Source organism: Porites lutea, chromosome 5 (genome assembly GCF_958299795.1).
Source record: "Porites lutea chromosome 5, jaPorLute2.1, whole genome shotgun sequence".
NCBI lineage: Eukaryota > Metazoa > Cnidaria > Anthozoa > Scleractinia > Poritidae > Porites > Porites lutea.
Genome location: NC_133205.1, coordinates 32,569,042 through 32,584,005, shown reverse-complemented (window position 1 = coordinate 32,584,005; position 14,964 = coordinate 32,569,042). Strand labels below are relative to the sequence as shown.

Here is a 14,964-nt window from a genome sequence, read left to right as displayed (position 1 = left end):
ATGATTTCTTTTAAGTAATAACAAAAAATGTCAACTTTCCTTACATACAATATTGAGCAATAAAGTCTACAAAGTATTCTGTACTTGTTAAGGAGATTTGATTATAGTGGTATCACATTATTGACTTACTTTAAAAAAACAATTTTTTTCCTCAGTGTTGACCGTTCTACCAAAGGACATATTTTAGGAGTACCCCAGAAATCAATCGCAGAAAGAGATCTTTCTCCAGCAACTGTAAGCCTATTAAGGATCATTCTCCATTCAGCCATGCTAGTGTCAGCCAGTAGGCAACCAGAGGTAACTATCACAAATTATAAATGAGAAAACAAGATGACTTAAGAATAACGAATTAAAATTATAGCACTAGTTCCTGTGATTAACTTCATCAGACTCCGCGATTGATGCTAGTGGATCTCTAGGTAAAGGATTTTTTTTTTTTGGAGTGTTATAACAAGGGTCTCTAAAGGTCAAAGCTTAAAATTGCATATGCTTTTAATCTTAATAAACTAACTATATATTTTTAGCAAATAAGGCAGCTGATAGTTTATGATGTCCAAGAAGATGATGTCTGTAGCTTTCTTTGGGAACATCTTGCCAATGACGTGCGAAGTTTATCCACAAGTTTAGACAGGAGCGAGGATGACGTGCTTTTGGCAGTTCATCTTGTTTTATCCGAGATCGTGTGGCGAGCAACAAACAGTAAGTCTGGGAATCAGTACTTGTTCAAATTTTATCAGTCTTTTACTTTGGTAAGGGTGGCAAGGGTGGCGTGGTGGTGAGAACACCCACCTCTCACATTTGTGTTTCCCTGGCTCGATTTTAACGATACTTTCCTTCCGTTGCTCCGAGATTTTTTCAATGCAGAGTCCGTTTTATCTGCCCTCTCCTCAATTTCCAGTTCGCCCAATAATATGGACGACCTTGAGCAACTGATACTAAGCCATTCATTTATTTTCGTTCCTTCTTTCTTTATAAATCCATCGATCATAATTTGCAGGAAAGATCTAAATCAAGGTAGATGTTGTGTAAGTTGGGACAGGAAAGGGTACTCTCCAACGGCGAGGGCATGATAGATGTATAAGATCTGCACAGAAAAAAGTGCATGAGAAAATTTTAATTGACTGCAACTTTTTTCCTTTTCTAATAGGATCTCTGGAGCCAGAAAGTGGCCTACTTGGCTTTGAGAAGATATCATTTTGGTCCACAAAAGAACAAAGAAGAAAATGGGAAAATGATTTTGTGACTATCTTTGTGAGAAAGATTTTAATGGTAAATCGCTTTTTTTCTTTTGTCTATCCAGTGGCCTTTTTAATTCCAAAGTCGTTTTTCTACATACAAAACGTTGGTTTTCCCGAGCTGGAAGAAAAAATCAGGCTCAAGTAGTGGTCTCAGGGTTTGATCACTAGGACCGGGTTTATGTCTAACATGTTTGGTCGAGTTGAGTCCAACTGTCGCAATGCACCTTATCCGTGTATTATCAAACAATTAACGAACGAGTTTCGTGGAAAAGTAATTTACGGAAATGTTTATTTAAAGCAGTTTTGATAGTAACATGTAGATTTAGCCAGGCCTAAAAGCCAAGCTTCCGTTTATATAGTTAACATGATAAAAGCATGGATGTTTGGGTAACAACTCCATAAAAAAACACACGGCCTTTTTTTATATTCAACTTTTAAGTGAATTTTCCATTTATTAAGACACTTAGTCTTGTGGAAACTGAAACCATTTTAATGGTTTTTTTAAAAAAACTTACATGCGATAGGGTTTTCGGTCAAGGGTTGCCCTTTGACCAGAAGCCCGTGTGCTCTTACAGGCTGCGCTAATGGATTATTGGGAGAACATGAAATTACTTTTATAGGCGGCATATTAAAGGCCTCTAGAAAAAGATAACTTGGATTTCCTATTTTGAATGGAAAATATTATCTTATCTACGTATTTAGCTCACTAAACGTTACGTGGGTAAATAGACGATTGATCGATTGATTGATAGATTGATTGATCGATCGATCGATCAATCTTACGTTTCCACTAGTTATAAATAATCATTTTTGTAATGATGGGTCTTCTATTTCAACAGGATCTGGAAGAAAGGTTGCAGACCTTCTACGCAGATTCTGTAAACGACAGAAGACTGGGTAACTGCATATTTGCTTATGGCTCTGTGTCCAAGTTCTCAATGCTTATAAAATGAAAGGGAACACTGCACCGGGCAAAGACGAACCCACTTTTTTTCTTTGCAACGATGACAACAGTTACTATGTCTTATACATCAAAATGATCTTGTTTGTGCTATTTACGCCTGTTTGCAATGACAGTGCGGACAATAAAAAAGATGGCAAATTAGACAAAACGTATACATCCAGTTGTCTTTTGCTTTCTTTTTTTAATCAATTGAAATTATTACGTCATAACTTTGAAGGTGCTGCCCTCGTAAAAATGTAGTCGATCATAGTTTTGATCCTCGCACGTATATGCAAACTCATACCTCCTATCTAGCATTCTCGTGAAGTTTACTCAAGATATTTTGAAAAGTTTTTACCCTTAATAGAAAGCCTGTTATGTTAATGATGTTCACATTATGGGCTGCTGGGGTCTAGTGACATAATCGAACTTGAAAGGAAAAAAGAAAATTAGACAAAGAAATCAAATACTAGCTCACAGGTGTACCGTACCTCCCTTTTCAACTTTCAACTCAGCGTTTTTTATGAGCTACCACTGAATTTTCATATCAGGCCTTTAACCATACCTTTACTTGTCATTTAATATCTGCTACATCTATAGGCCGATTTACACCAAATTTGTAATAAATGTGTCTCAAAGATAAACAAACAGGTACTGAATTAGCCAAGTGCCCAGATAAAATCCTCTTCATCAATTTAAAAAACACGAGGGGTGCCATCCAACCCCACCCCCGTGACAGCCTTCCTTTTTCAAGCATTAGAATTAGCCGCATCCGGGATCATAAATAACCAATGACGTTCAAGCATTCTGCGCGCTGATCACGAACGTGTTAAAATTTACTCAAACGTATTTGTCACTCAAACAAAATGATCTTAACAGTGATGATCCATTCCAGTAACTGTCCAGTTCCAGCTGCACCCACTTTTTCTGTGTCCTAAGAAATTTGCTCCATAGAGCTTTGACATTAACTAACTCAATTTTGTCCAAACTTAGGAAATGACCCACTCATGCGAGAGGTTTACGAGGTTGATGCGCCTTCTCCTCCTCGAACAGTGACAGAAATTAACCCTGGGCATGCAGCCTTCTGGAGATACAGGACACGCGTAACAGTCGAACTCGTCAAACGAAATTTTGATGATGTGGAGTCAAACAAGACCACTCATAAGATTCTTGGAAGGTTCCTTAATGAGGTACCAGGTTTGACTTGATTAGCGACTATAAATGACGCCGGAAAAATGTATCTGCTACTTTTATTACTAATATTACTTTCTATTTATTTGTGTAGGAACACAAACTCCGTGCATTACAATATCTTCCGGACATAGTGGCCTTACAGAGAATATTAAATGATCGCTTCCATCGACGAATTGAGAGAGAAAGAGCCAATCAGTTAACAATACGAGATGTCCTGAAAGATCTCCATAAAGGTAGCTTATTGAAGCTTAAATAGCGTTAATTTGAGGTTATAGGTCTTTTTCCTAAAAAAAACACACATTTTCAACTTAACAATAAGTTCATGCGTCAACGTGCGTATGTCGAGATATTGAGCACGCTGGAAGTTTGGAGTGCACGAAAGAGGTGTAAGAGTTGCTCGAGGCGCAGCCGAGAGCAACCCTAGCCTCTTGAGTGCTCTCTAAACTTCCCAAGTGCTCAATATCTCGACATACGCACAGCTGAAGCATGAATTCTTTTTTTGTAAAATAACTAACTAAAGATAGTACGAGCGCTCTGATTGGCCGAGAGGTGTGTTTGCATGAGAGCATGTAATCATGGTTGTGACGTCAAGATGTTTTGCTTTTCGCGAGCTAATCACGCAAGGACGAATTTGGAAAAGGTTTTGGGTTGAAAAACTCGACAAGTTTACTTTATTTACCCATTTCCTCGTCGGTTGAAACTTGAAAAATCTTTAGAAACATGCTGTGCCAATTTTTTTTCGCTTGAGCTGACAGTTTTTTCGCGAGAAAAACACGTATTTTGGAAAGCATATTTTTTGCAAAACAAACTAAAGACTGATTACGCCTACAAGCTTCGTATAGAAGACTTCGCGACTGGTAAGAATTTCTCTTTTAATCAATGCTCTAAACAAGAGAGTTTTGTTTTTTTCGTCTCGGGTTTGCATAACTGTCTCGAATTCTCCCAACCCTTCTCGTGTTTATATCAGGCTGTGCAAACACGGAAAACGTTTTCTATTGCTTAAATAACATTATCAAAGCGATCAATGCAGCAGTTAACTAATTAAAATTTTATTATTGCAACGCGCGCTCAAAGCAGTACGCGTCAGTGTCTACGTGACTAAATATCTTTTTTACCTCACAGTTGTTTTTTTTTTCTTGAAACTGAGAAAAAGTTTCCTCAAGTCGCTTATGACAACTCAAAAAAAATTGTAAAATCCATATTGAGGTGCCGGAAAACTATTAATTCACCGAAAAACTATTTTTGAGAGAAACAAATTTGCAAAGAATGATCTGCACACGCCATAGCCCGCACAGTTCGAGGAGATGACAAAAACAACACTCACGTCTTTTCCCTACTATCGGTAAACAAATTCGAAAGGTTTTCTATTAAATTACCTTATAAAACATGGCAAACGCTTCATCATGTACTGTTGAGTTATGGATGCACTTGGGAGACGTCTTTGGAGGATAGTGTTAAGCTCACAAGAACTCGAGGTATAGCTTATTGACGTCATCGCCTTGCTCAATGGAAATATGTAGTACGCTCGCGCTATTGAATTTGTATGTGTAATCAAATGGTGACGAGTGAAATTATTCCCTAATTTCACGAGTATACAATTTGATTACCTATTAATATCATGGGTGACGAATTACGTTAGCAATCTTGGATTTTTGACATGTTTATCCTGGATCATATCGATCGAGAAATCCACTCTCTCAAATGTTTAGACCTTAAATTTGGCTTGTAAAGTTCAGACTTTTTCGGCAAAATACCTGTTAGAGTCCTTCTTGATGTTCTCTTGTGTGTTCAGGTTTTCTAAAGCGTCTTTTTGTGCCCTGACATCTTCATTCACGGCATTTTAAAACTTTGTCGCCATCTTGACACTGAGACCTACAGAAGGTTGCCATGGCAATTTTGTAATTTCACATGTGAAATTACAAATTATCGCTGAAATTTCGCGCCAAAATTAAGGAGTAATTCGTCACCTATAATATTAGGTTAGGCGAATATTCCAGCTATTTTATAATAAGTGGTTGAATAATAATAATTTTACATTAAGAAATTGTTCCTTCCTTTTCTGCTTAGTATTTTAAAATAAAAAGATCGAAACCACCTTCCTTGTCAAATTAATGACAGACTGTACACAGTCACCACCTTCCATTAAAATGTTCGTCATTTGTCTCACGTTCAATAACATGTGTTTGGCCAGGTTATTTTGCCCGTAACAGCAGAACATTTATTCTTTTCCCAGCGGCAAGGACCGAAGGCCTAAACGTAGCGAGGTTGATGTACAATACGGTATTTTAATTGGCTATTTACTGTACGAAATTTTTGTCTCTCGAAATACGTATTCTCCGTTCTGAATTATTTGCAGCTGGGGAATTATGGGACAAGGAAATGAAGTTTACTAAAGAAAAGGGTAGTTGAACAAGGGTTATGTAAAGAACAAAACTTCAACGCGATAGAATGAAATAAAACATCATCCGATTTGTTGAAATGTTTAAGTGAAGCAACTGCTGTTTTGCCACAATTTTTTGAATGTTTATTTCTTCCTTTTTCATAGATCAAAAAGGGAGCGTACTCAAGCTGTTTCAAAGTTTCCAGTGTGCATGGGATCTTGTTCGTCACCAGTTAAGTTCTCAAGGTACCAATGGTGCTTTTTTCGTGATCCCCTGACGTTATAAATGTATCGCTTCGGAAATAATCCTACGAATCTTGCAATTCAATTAGTTATGAGTCATCCTAGTTCCCAGGGTTCTCTCCTACCCGCGCTACGCTCCTCCTATCTCGCTCCGTAGGGTTACTTTTCGCTCACACCTCGATTTTACGTAGTATAGACGGCGCTTTGCCTCAACAGTTAACAGATGTAAATGTTGTTTAAGAGAAGTGTGGGGCATTTTTGTGTCTGTATTAGTTGTTTTGTAATCAATACAAAACAATATTTCGTAGCATCGAGATTTGTAATATGCCCTTAAAAAATTTGAGCACCCAGAAGTTAAGCATCATCAGCACCATAACTTCCCTTGCTTTCAGGACGATTTGCTCCAACTGAAGAGCAGTGTACAAAGACGATGGAGAGAACTTCGAGCGTGTCATTAGTACTCCCAGCCAGTGAAGGGCCAGGCGTTTGTTGCAAGGGACTAATGTTCTTTTTAGTCAATGCCCACAATGAACTTGTTCAAGCGTACCAAAGTTGTGAAAATACCAGGTAACTTCACTATTCTTTTTACTTTCATCCAAGTTTCACGTAATTAGCATTTAAAACCTAATTTAAAAAAAATATGTAGATTCCATTTTTAAAGCACCTTTTTTTCCTTAAACTACACCGAGCACAGCGCGATAAATTCCGTAAATATGCACAAATTTTGGCTTGCATCCCCATGACCCTTGTATCCATTGAAGTTGCTGAAACGATGTGCACCGATTTGCTAGGTATATAAGGTAATTTACAATGAGTTTCCAGTGGCACAAAACCTCCTCCACGCTTCCAGCCCTTACCGCAAATGTGCAACTCGCACTTGATCTGAGTACCACGAGAGGCCGCATTCCTATTTACTTACTTCATACATCGCGCAGTCGCCTTCGAAATTAAAACCGTTTTGCCGCTCGAAAAACGAACCGGTACCAATTTTAACAAATGATTTCTTATATTATTGGCAGTAATCATAATTTTTTTAATTTGAAATAAGCTTAATTAAGTTTCAGTATGACTTTTTAAAAATCCTAATTTCTTATGCATGTCTTTTATCTTATACCAGTCCCAAAGGCCATGTTCCCCTCTCTGAGGTGTCGCCTTCGCAGCTGATTGCATATGACTATGAGAGGGACCTATTGCCTATGATTTTGGCGAGCTGCAGCTACTCGCTAGAAATGGGAAGAGAAACGCAGCTCCAGTACAACTGGGAAGCGCTTGAGAAGCAAATCATTGATCGGTTCATACGGGGAAGACCACAAGTGGAGTTTGAAGTAATCAACTTTTTATTTAATGCTCTGTACTGACAGGAAATTTAAGTTTTTTTTACTTTGTTGAAAGACGTTTTAGTAAATCCTTTTGGTATTAACAACCGCATCGCTGATTCGAGGTTGGGTGCCTGGAACATCTAGGGGCGTCCACTTTTGGCAGCCAGGCCCTAGACTGAGTAATGCTCCATAGCTGGCACCACCACGTAACGCTTCTATGAGCTCTCACAACAAGGAGAAACAAGCACACGTGACACTGATAAATATCTGATTCGAATGGAAAAAAATTGAAGGTTAGGCCCCGGCTTCGGCGTCCCTGGTTTAATGTTAACGATGGTTAGATCGCTGGACATTTTTTAACAATTGTAGCGGCTTAAGGGAGAGACTGGAAATTCGCGACCGTCCAATAAAGAATTCTTGGCGGGCTTCACTGAAAAGTGAAGTTTGAAAGAAACCATAATGATGGAATTTAAAGTGTTTTGAAGCAAACCAGGGACAACGATAGGGGATCAAGTTTAGCAAATTACACTGTGTTTTTAACTCATCGCCGGCACCTTTAACTTGATTTTAAACCTACAAAATTATAGAAGAAAAAAACCTTTGTATTAAAACATAAAATATTTTTTACATATCAGATAGAAGATTTTGTGTTTCTCGAGGATGCCCGAGATGAGTTTTCCTTTGCTGCATTAAAACACAAGATTCCACAGGTGCGTTGTTTTTACATATCAAGTAGTTAATTATCAGCAATAAAAACTTTTACATGAGCAAAACAGCATTTCTTTACACATTTTTTTTTCTATTTATCTCGAAGGAGCCCATTACGGGACACATTCGTTCTCAGATCCTGTCGGAGTTCAAAGATCTCAAAGATGTTACCGACGTAATCAAAACGCTGGAAATTACAGTTGGCTTTTTGTCTATAAGTGGTGGAGACCCAGAGATGAGCATCGGTGACTATTGCAGGGACGTGTTGCGATTGAATGAAGGAAAATCAAGGCAGAAAAACAAGAAGGTTTTCAATAAAAATTAAACATAAAATGTAATTTATTTATTTTGATAAGTACAGCTGTAGTAGTTATTAGTTGCCGTATGGTTTTAACTGTAGTGCTTTTCTGGTGAAGGACTAAACCATGATAATTTTTGGTCCCGTATTGTAGAAATGACTTTAAGTATCTCTTGGGACACAAGATTTTATGTTTACAACATTTAAGCCAACATATGTTTGCCCCAAGCCCGCCCAGCCGAAAATACCGTAATCGAGTCGGGGAAAAGGAAATCGTGTGAACAAAATACAAGACCATTAAATTATTCCTAGAACTATGATAAATATAAATTCACAAATAATATCAAAACAGGAAGAAGAATATCCAGCACGTGTAATGTAGTTGGTTGATTCTAATGTTGACGCCCGTTTTGAATTCATTAGGAAATTGTTAAAGAGGTCGTGATGACTGAAATGTATGTTAAAATTTGGTTTTATGACACGCCTTTAAAGTTAGGTATATTTTGTTTGTTTTGTTTTTTAAAGATATTTTATTCTATTCAAACTGAAAAAAAATTGTTTTCCTTATTTCCAGGCTTACCAGCAGTGCAAATTAAAAAACATTCTGGAATTGTGGCGAACCCTTGCTGTTGCGCGTGCAAGGTTTCTCTTAAACAACAATGAGGTATTTTTCTATTATTTTAATTTGCTTTAAACGATGCTTATCTGTAACTTGGTCACTAATAGATTTGCTAACTTCTTTTATTTTGTGTATATTTGCAACTTAGTAAACTGGACTCCTTTTGTATTTTTCATCTCTATCGTTCTCAGGATCCTTTTGAGCACGTTCCGGACTGTTTTAAGGATGAAATGCCGAAGAAAGTGGTAACTCGCTTTAGTGGGGCGCTTAGGAAAAAAATTGACGTACATCTCTTCTTGACTAAAGTTGTTGAAGTCATCTGTGTTAGTCTTGCTGAGGAGGAAGAAGAAATTGGGGAAATGAGGTAGTGTGTAACGTTTTTAGATAGCCTTCCTTTTTCGGACTTTTTTGAGCTTACCATGTGTAATCGAACTAGAGCCAATCACGATTATAAGCTCTATGTAAAAGTTGCCAGTTAAATTGCTACAAATATTCTTTTTTTTTGTACGGATTGTTATTGTGTGGAATAATGGTTTAAATTATGATATGCAAATACTGTTTTTGATTCGAGGTTTTAGTTTTTAGATTTTTTTTCTCAGTATATAATGTTTTAGATTCTAGATTTTACATTTGTTTTCTTTTATTTTGGGGTGTCTTTTATATAGGGATAACCTCTAGATATCTCCTTTCGAGAGATATTTTGTTTTGTTTTCTATCTCTTTTATAAAGTATTGTACTATATTGTATTGTATTTACCTTACGTTTGCGTTTCTTTTAAAATCAATGAAATAATTGTTATCATCATGCAATCCTTGCGTGTAAGCCTTAATTTTTATTGGCTTTATGAATGTCGCTTGGTAGTCACGTGACCGTCCGTCGCTGACAAGTCGTTAGCTTTTAAATGATTGCAGGCTCAATTGCTGGTGGATTTCTATTTTAATCGGTTTGTTTGAAGTAAATTATAAATTTATTAACGGGAGCTTCGCCTTTGGCCTTGGCTATATCTATATATTACTGAAGTGAAAAAACCATGTGCAAATACCATACGCGCGAACTTTCCATGAAGCATTCTAACAAACGCACCTTAAATTTAAGCTATTGATTCTTTCTACAGCCTAAGTGAATACTTGGCGAGGTATTTTGAAGAAAACGAGGAAGAATTTCCGGGCTTGGATGAAATGCCCGAAGACGTTTCTGTCAAGCACACGATTCATGCGTGGCAGCTTGCACTGGAACGAAATGAGCAAGACGGACGGCGAAGAACATCTATGATGACCTAATTTTCGCAAACAATAAATACTCGTTGTAATGGCGGCTAATCCAGTTACAAACAGTACTGAACGGCTCTTATAATCAAGGGGTAGAGGGACAAAAATCAAGCACACCTTGCTCAGCATTCTGACAACTTACAAATCAGCATGTTTGGCTTACCAAGTTATTTGTAGCGGGAAAGCACAAGTGTTCAGAAGTAAATATTTCTTTTTTCGTTTTCTTTTACGTTTTTTCATTTTAAACAGTATAATAGAAATGTGTTTTCATAAACGTTTAATAGGGGGTTGGTACAAATCAAGAAATTTGATAATGGACTTAACTGGATAATTATAAAATGGAATGCATTTTTTCAAAACTGTTTAAGGCATGTGTCAGTCTTTCAAACTTTATCTTTGTGATTTTTAATGTTTGCGAAGCGTCGATTTTTCACCTAGAAGTTTTTTTCCGCTGATGCTCAGTTTCGTAGAAGTTCATTTACAAAACTAAACAAAATGAACTAAACTGCCTTGAGAGAGTTCCATTAGACTCGAAATTTTGAAAAATTCAAGAGTTCTGCTCAAAGAAAAAGTAGCTCAGGGTGGATTAAGTAAACGGGCGTTCTTTGCCTGATTGTTTATTTTCAATAACTTTAGATTTTTTTGCTCAAACTCATTTCTCCTAAGGTAATAAAATGTTCAGAATACAAATATGAAAAGTGTTTGCCTTTTATTTGAACCGCGACATGATTAGTTCAGTCACTGGTCTGGAACGCTTCACGGCAGAGCGGGACGCCGTGTGTTTGATTCCCGGGGTCCGGACCAAAGATCAGGGTCTTAAAATAACGGAGAAATGAAGGTACTGTCTTTTCCCTGCATACAGTTAGACCTTGGTGTGGCTCGGATGACCACGCAAAATGGCTGTCCCGTCTCCAGTAGGAGACGTAAAATTAGTACTTCGTGCTAAATACATTGACACCCATATAGAGCCTTTTTTAAATTCACATATGATATTAGAAAACTCAAAGTAAGTTTCCAAACTTAATAGCTGAAACCTAACTTAAAAGAGAGTTCATATCAAAAGAAACAATCTTTAATCATAAAAGGTTAAGTCTGCATTCGAGCTAAGGCCCGAAATTATCCCCGGTTTCCATACTAAGAAAAGACTGAGGATAATTGCTATGCTCCCCTGGATGGAAGAATTGTCCATCAAAGTTACCCCTAGCAGTATTTCTACGGTACCCATTTACAAACCTGGGTGAAGAGAGACAAAGTGGAGTAAATTCTCTTGTCTAATGAAACAACGTGATGGCAAGGTTTGAACCCCGACCTCCAAATTCGGAGATCAAGGTGTTAACCGCTTGGCAACCACGCTCTAGAAATAATGTTAAATTTGCTATACATCTACCCCAAGCTTTGGTTTGATCCCATTTACACATGTAGAGCGAGTTGCTCATAACATATTCTCACCACCTACAATCCACATGAATATGTAATTAGATGTGGAGTGGTGAAAATGGTCGCTGTCCACAGGTGTGGACAGCTGTACATTCACATGAATTGCAGGCGGTGCACTGCGTCATGCCTAGGGGCACACAATAGGAAGAATGGTGTTGATATATACAACGCTAGGGAACATGGGATATATACTGTTATGAAAAAATTCTTGCTTCATTACAATTTACACGTTGGGTCCAGTTGTTGGAAGGTCGATTAGAGCTTACCTGGCCCCGGTACCTGAAAGGCCGATCAGCGCCAATCCAGGATTAAAAATTTTGTTTTATTTTTGTAGTTCCTTAATTCCTATGCATTTTTTAGAGCAACATTCTGTGCTATCATCACTGAATCTCGAAGTAAAGGCACAACAGTATTTTATTTATGCAGGCTACCGGGTATAGCACAAATTTTCTCTTAGTATAAAGATTATCCGCTGCTTTGCAAGCCTGTATAATTATTAATATACTCAAACTTCCTGCGGTGCCGCGATAACGTTTGAAAAATGGCGTATATAATAGCCTGTGAAAACAGCCGTTTCTCCTCGCACTTCGCCGCTGGGGTCGTTTCGCGCGGAGGAACGTCTGCGACTCAGCTACTGATGACGTAAATCAATGTTTATATAATATATCCTGTGGTCATGAGGTTCCACCTCCAACCTTCGAGGCCTTTTGTCTTTTGTCTGTCATTCGTGTAATGTAACTACTCAGTCCACCAATCAGCCCTTCTGACCGGATTTCGGACAGATTTTACGTCATCAGTATGGAATTTCTGTCGCTGAGTCGCAGACGTTATTTCTCGTGAAACGTCCTCAGCGGCAAAGAGCGAGGAGAAACGGCTGTTTTCGCAGGCTACGTATATAATCAGGCTGCACCCAATATTTTTAATACAATAACCATAGCTTAGATGTCAGCCACCATCATAGCCTGCGTGGCAGGCGTTTGAAAGGGAAGGGAAAAGGGTTTTTATGCGCAAGAGAAACGCAAGGGGCGCGCGAGGAGGGAAAGAAAGTTTCCATCCCTCCCTCCTCGCGCGCCCCTATTTTCTCACTCCCAAAACCTCCTTTCCCTTCCTTTTCAAACGCCTGCCACGCAAGCGACCACCATCATTCCAATCTGAGTGTTAATTTTTCGGAAGATTTTAACTGAGAAGATGTCATTGCTAGTATTACATCACGCGTTAAGTATATCCTCAGTGTTATTTGGAGGTAGTTTAGACATACTTCAACTGTTTGTGAAGCCAAGCTCTTCTGTGGTTTAGTGAGTTTAAAGCCGGATATTACAAATTCTTCCTGGTATCTTTATTTTTAAGAAGATAAGAACTGCCTGAATAAGATTTAGCCATCTTCAGCTAGAGATTAGAAGCAGGGGAGGTAATGTTTCATTTCATTTTATTGGCATTTACAGTTTTATTTCCTCACTGCTCACAAATAGCAAAGGCTAGTCTAGATGGGCACCGCAGTGTCTATGTAACACAAAATACGCACTCCAAATAGTATTCAATGAACAAGTCAATAAAAGTTATTTATATAAATTGTGCAAATGGTAAAGAGAAAAAGAAAAGTTAAGTTAAAAACAATGCTGAGGTTAGCTGGAATACAGAATTTAAATCAGAAGCTTACAAGTACACTATTAAGATGATTGCAATGATAATGTGTGAGTGAGTTACGTATGATTTTGAATATGTTGCGTTTGTCCTGGTAAGGTAGGTAGTCCAGAATAGTCGTTGTCTGTGAAAGGATTTGAAGTAAGCAATTTTTTTTCATTTTAAAGCTGCTTTAGGAGTTTTCTAATACTTGGAGGTATGCAATTCCATAATTTGGCCACCAATGATCTTGAAAATGATTTGCCTATTGTGCTACTAATAATGGCGTTAAAAAAATAACTTAAAAACCATTTGGACCATTGGTTTGGCAGGGTTGATTTATGTCATTGATTTGATACTCTGATGTGATGCGCTGTACGTTTTATCAGTCAATAGACTAGATTAGACTGGGACTAGTTACATATCGGTAAATAATAAGTGAATACAACTGAACACTATTTAGTCTCGGTACTCAGGCAATTTTTAGAGAATAAATCAAATTTCACCTGATTAGATATTGTATAAGAGTGAATCGCAAATTCAGGAAAGTTCAAACGTATAAAGCACTGCAGTGTCCCCAAAACAAAACTAGGCAAGATTTGTAACAAACTCTACAAGCGTTTTTCTTTTTTGGAATGTAACCCGGCAATCAAGCACCTTTTCAAGTCGTAACTTTTAAAATGTTCTACCTATAAGGGAACGTTTTAGGTTTGTTCTCTTAGCACCATATATGTAGTGAAAAAATGAAGATAAAATTTTTCTTTCTTCGCTCTTGTTGAAACTGGTTTTAAATGGCACTAATGGTTTATTGATCCCCAGTTATTCCCTTTTGAAATATCAATCCATTTCCTCTTTTTCCATCAAATGATGAGTCCGTATCGAAAATATGATATAAAAAATTGGTTCACTGTTGAATTTTCATGACTTAAAGATACTTCAGCATACCTACATTTAATAGGCAATTGTTAGCTTGGATGTTCACTGTGATTCAAAAGAGAAATTTTAGAAAACTGTTACGAAAACATGAAAGTCATAAAACTTTTGTTGCAGTACAAGAGAAACAATCCCTACAAAAAACACCGAAGGTTACTCGCTTACTTTTTGGCCTTTTTATTATTTTGTCATTTGTATTAATTGCCTTTGCTCATATTTTAAACTTTTCATAGTCTTCTCTACTCCATACTTTTTCAAGGGTACCAGTAGGTTTATAACCCTTAAACCCTCGAATACCAGAAGGACCTAGCACAATGCCACTGACTAAAAGCCCAATTGCTTTGTTACCTGTTGTCTCCAGTCTTAAAGTATGGTGACCAGGAAGGACGTTTGAGTCTACAAAGTAGACGCGAGTTTGGAAGTGAACTCTACCAAACCTTTTCCCCACGATGGTTACTGCAGCTTTTTTGCTGTTGTCCAACCACATCTTGACTTGTCCTGAATTTTGGGTCAAACGTCGGATCACCATGCCTAGTGAGTAACTGTTAGATGCATACCCTTTATAATTCGTCGCAGCTGGAACTTGAAAAGAAAATTCGATTAAACTTCCAGCCCGAGCTGACCTCCAACCACCAAAGGCGTCGCTCCTGTCATCCTTATCATTATTGTATCCCACATTTGCTTCAATGTTTTCTAATGGAAGCTCCTCGAATTTTTCCTTCCTTTTAACAGTGACTTGAAGAGTTTGAAATACGTTAGATTTT

The 14,964-nt window shown here is 37.7% G+C and overlaps 2 protein-coding genes across 2 annotated transcripts in view; one reads left to right on the top strand and one right to left on the bottom strand.

Annotated features, from left to right (window-relative positions):
- LOC140938248 (E3 ubiquitin-protein ligase rnf213-alpha-like) overlaps positions 1–10,900 on the top strand; it is an 81,839-nt gene extending 70,939 nt beyond the window's left edge. Inside the window, exons 69-82 of the mRNA XM_073387755.1 lie at positions 156–297; positions 525–699; positions 1,148–1,269; positions 2,078–2,135; positions 3,175–3,371; positions 3,467–3,608; positions 5,921–6,001; positions 6,391–6,565; positions 7,116–7,323; positions 7,953–8,027; positions 8,132–8,332; positions 8,898–8,987; positions 9,134–9,306; positions 10,057–10,900. Coding sequence (XP_073243856.1) covers positions 156–297; positions 525–699; positions 1,148–1,269; positions 2,078–2,135; positions 3,175–3,371; positions 3,467–3,608; positions 5,921–6,001; positions 6,391–6,565; positions 7,116–7,323; positions 7,953–8,027; positions 8,132–8,332; positions 8,898–8,987; positions 9,134–9,306; positions 10,057–10,222 — 2,005 coding nt within the window. The 3' untranslated portion in view covers positions 10,223–10,900. The remainder of the gene's footprint in view (positions 1–155; positions 298–524; positions 700–1,147; positions 1,270–2,077; positions 2,136–3,174; positions 3,372–3,466; positions 3,609–5,920; positions 6,002–6,390; positions 6,566–7,115; positions 7,324–7,952; positions 8,028–8,131; positions 8,333–8,897; positions 8,988–9,133; positions 9,307–10,056) is intronic.
- Positions 10,901–14,242: 3,342 nt separating this feature from the next.
- Positions 14,243–14,964, bottom strand: part of LOC140938875 (uncharacterized) — a 3,116-nt gene continuing 2,394 nt past the window's right edge. The window contains exon 2 of the mRNA XM_073388400.1: positions 14,243–14,964. This exon is cut by the window's right edge and continues 975 nt beyond it. Coding sequence (XP_073244501.1) covers positions 14,412–14,964 — 553 coding nt within the window. The 3' untranslated portion in view covers positions 14,243–14,411.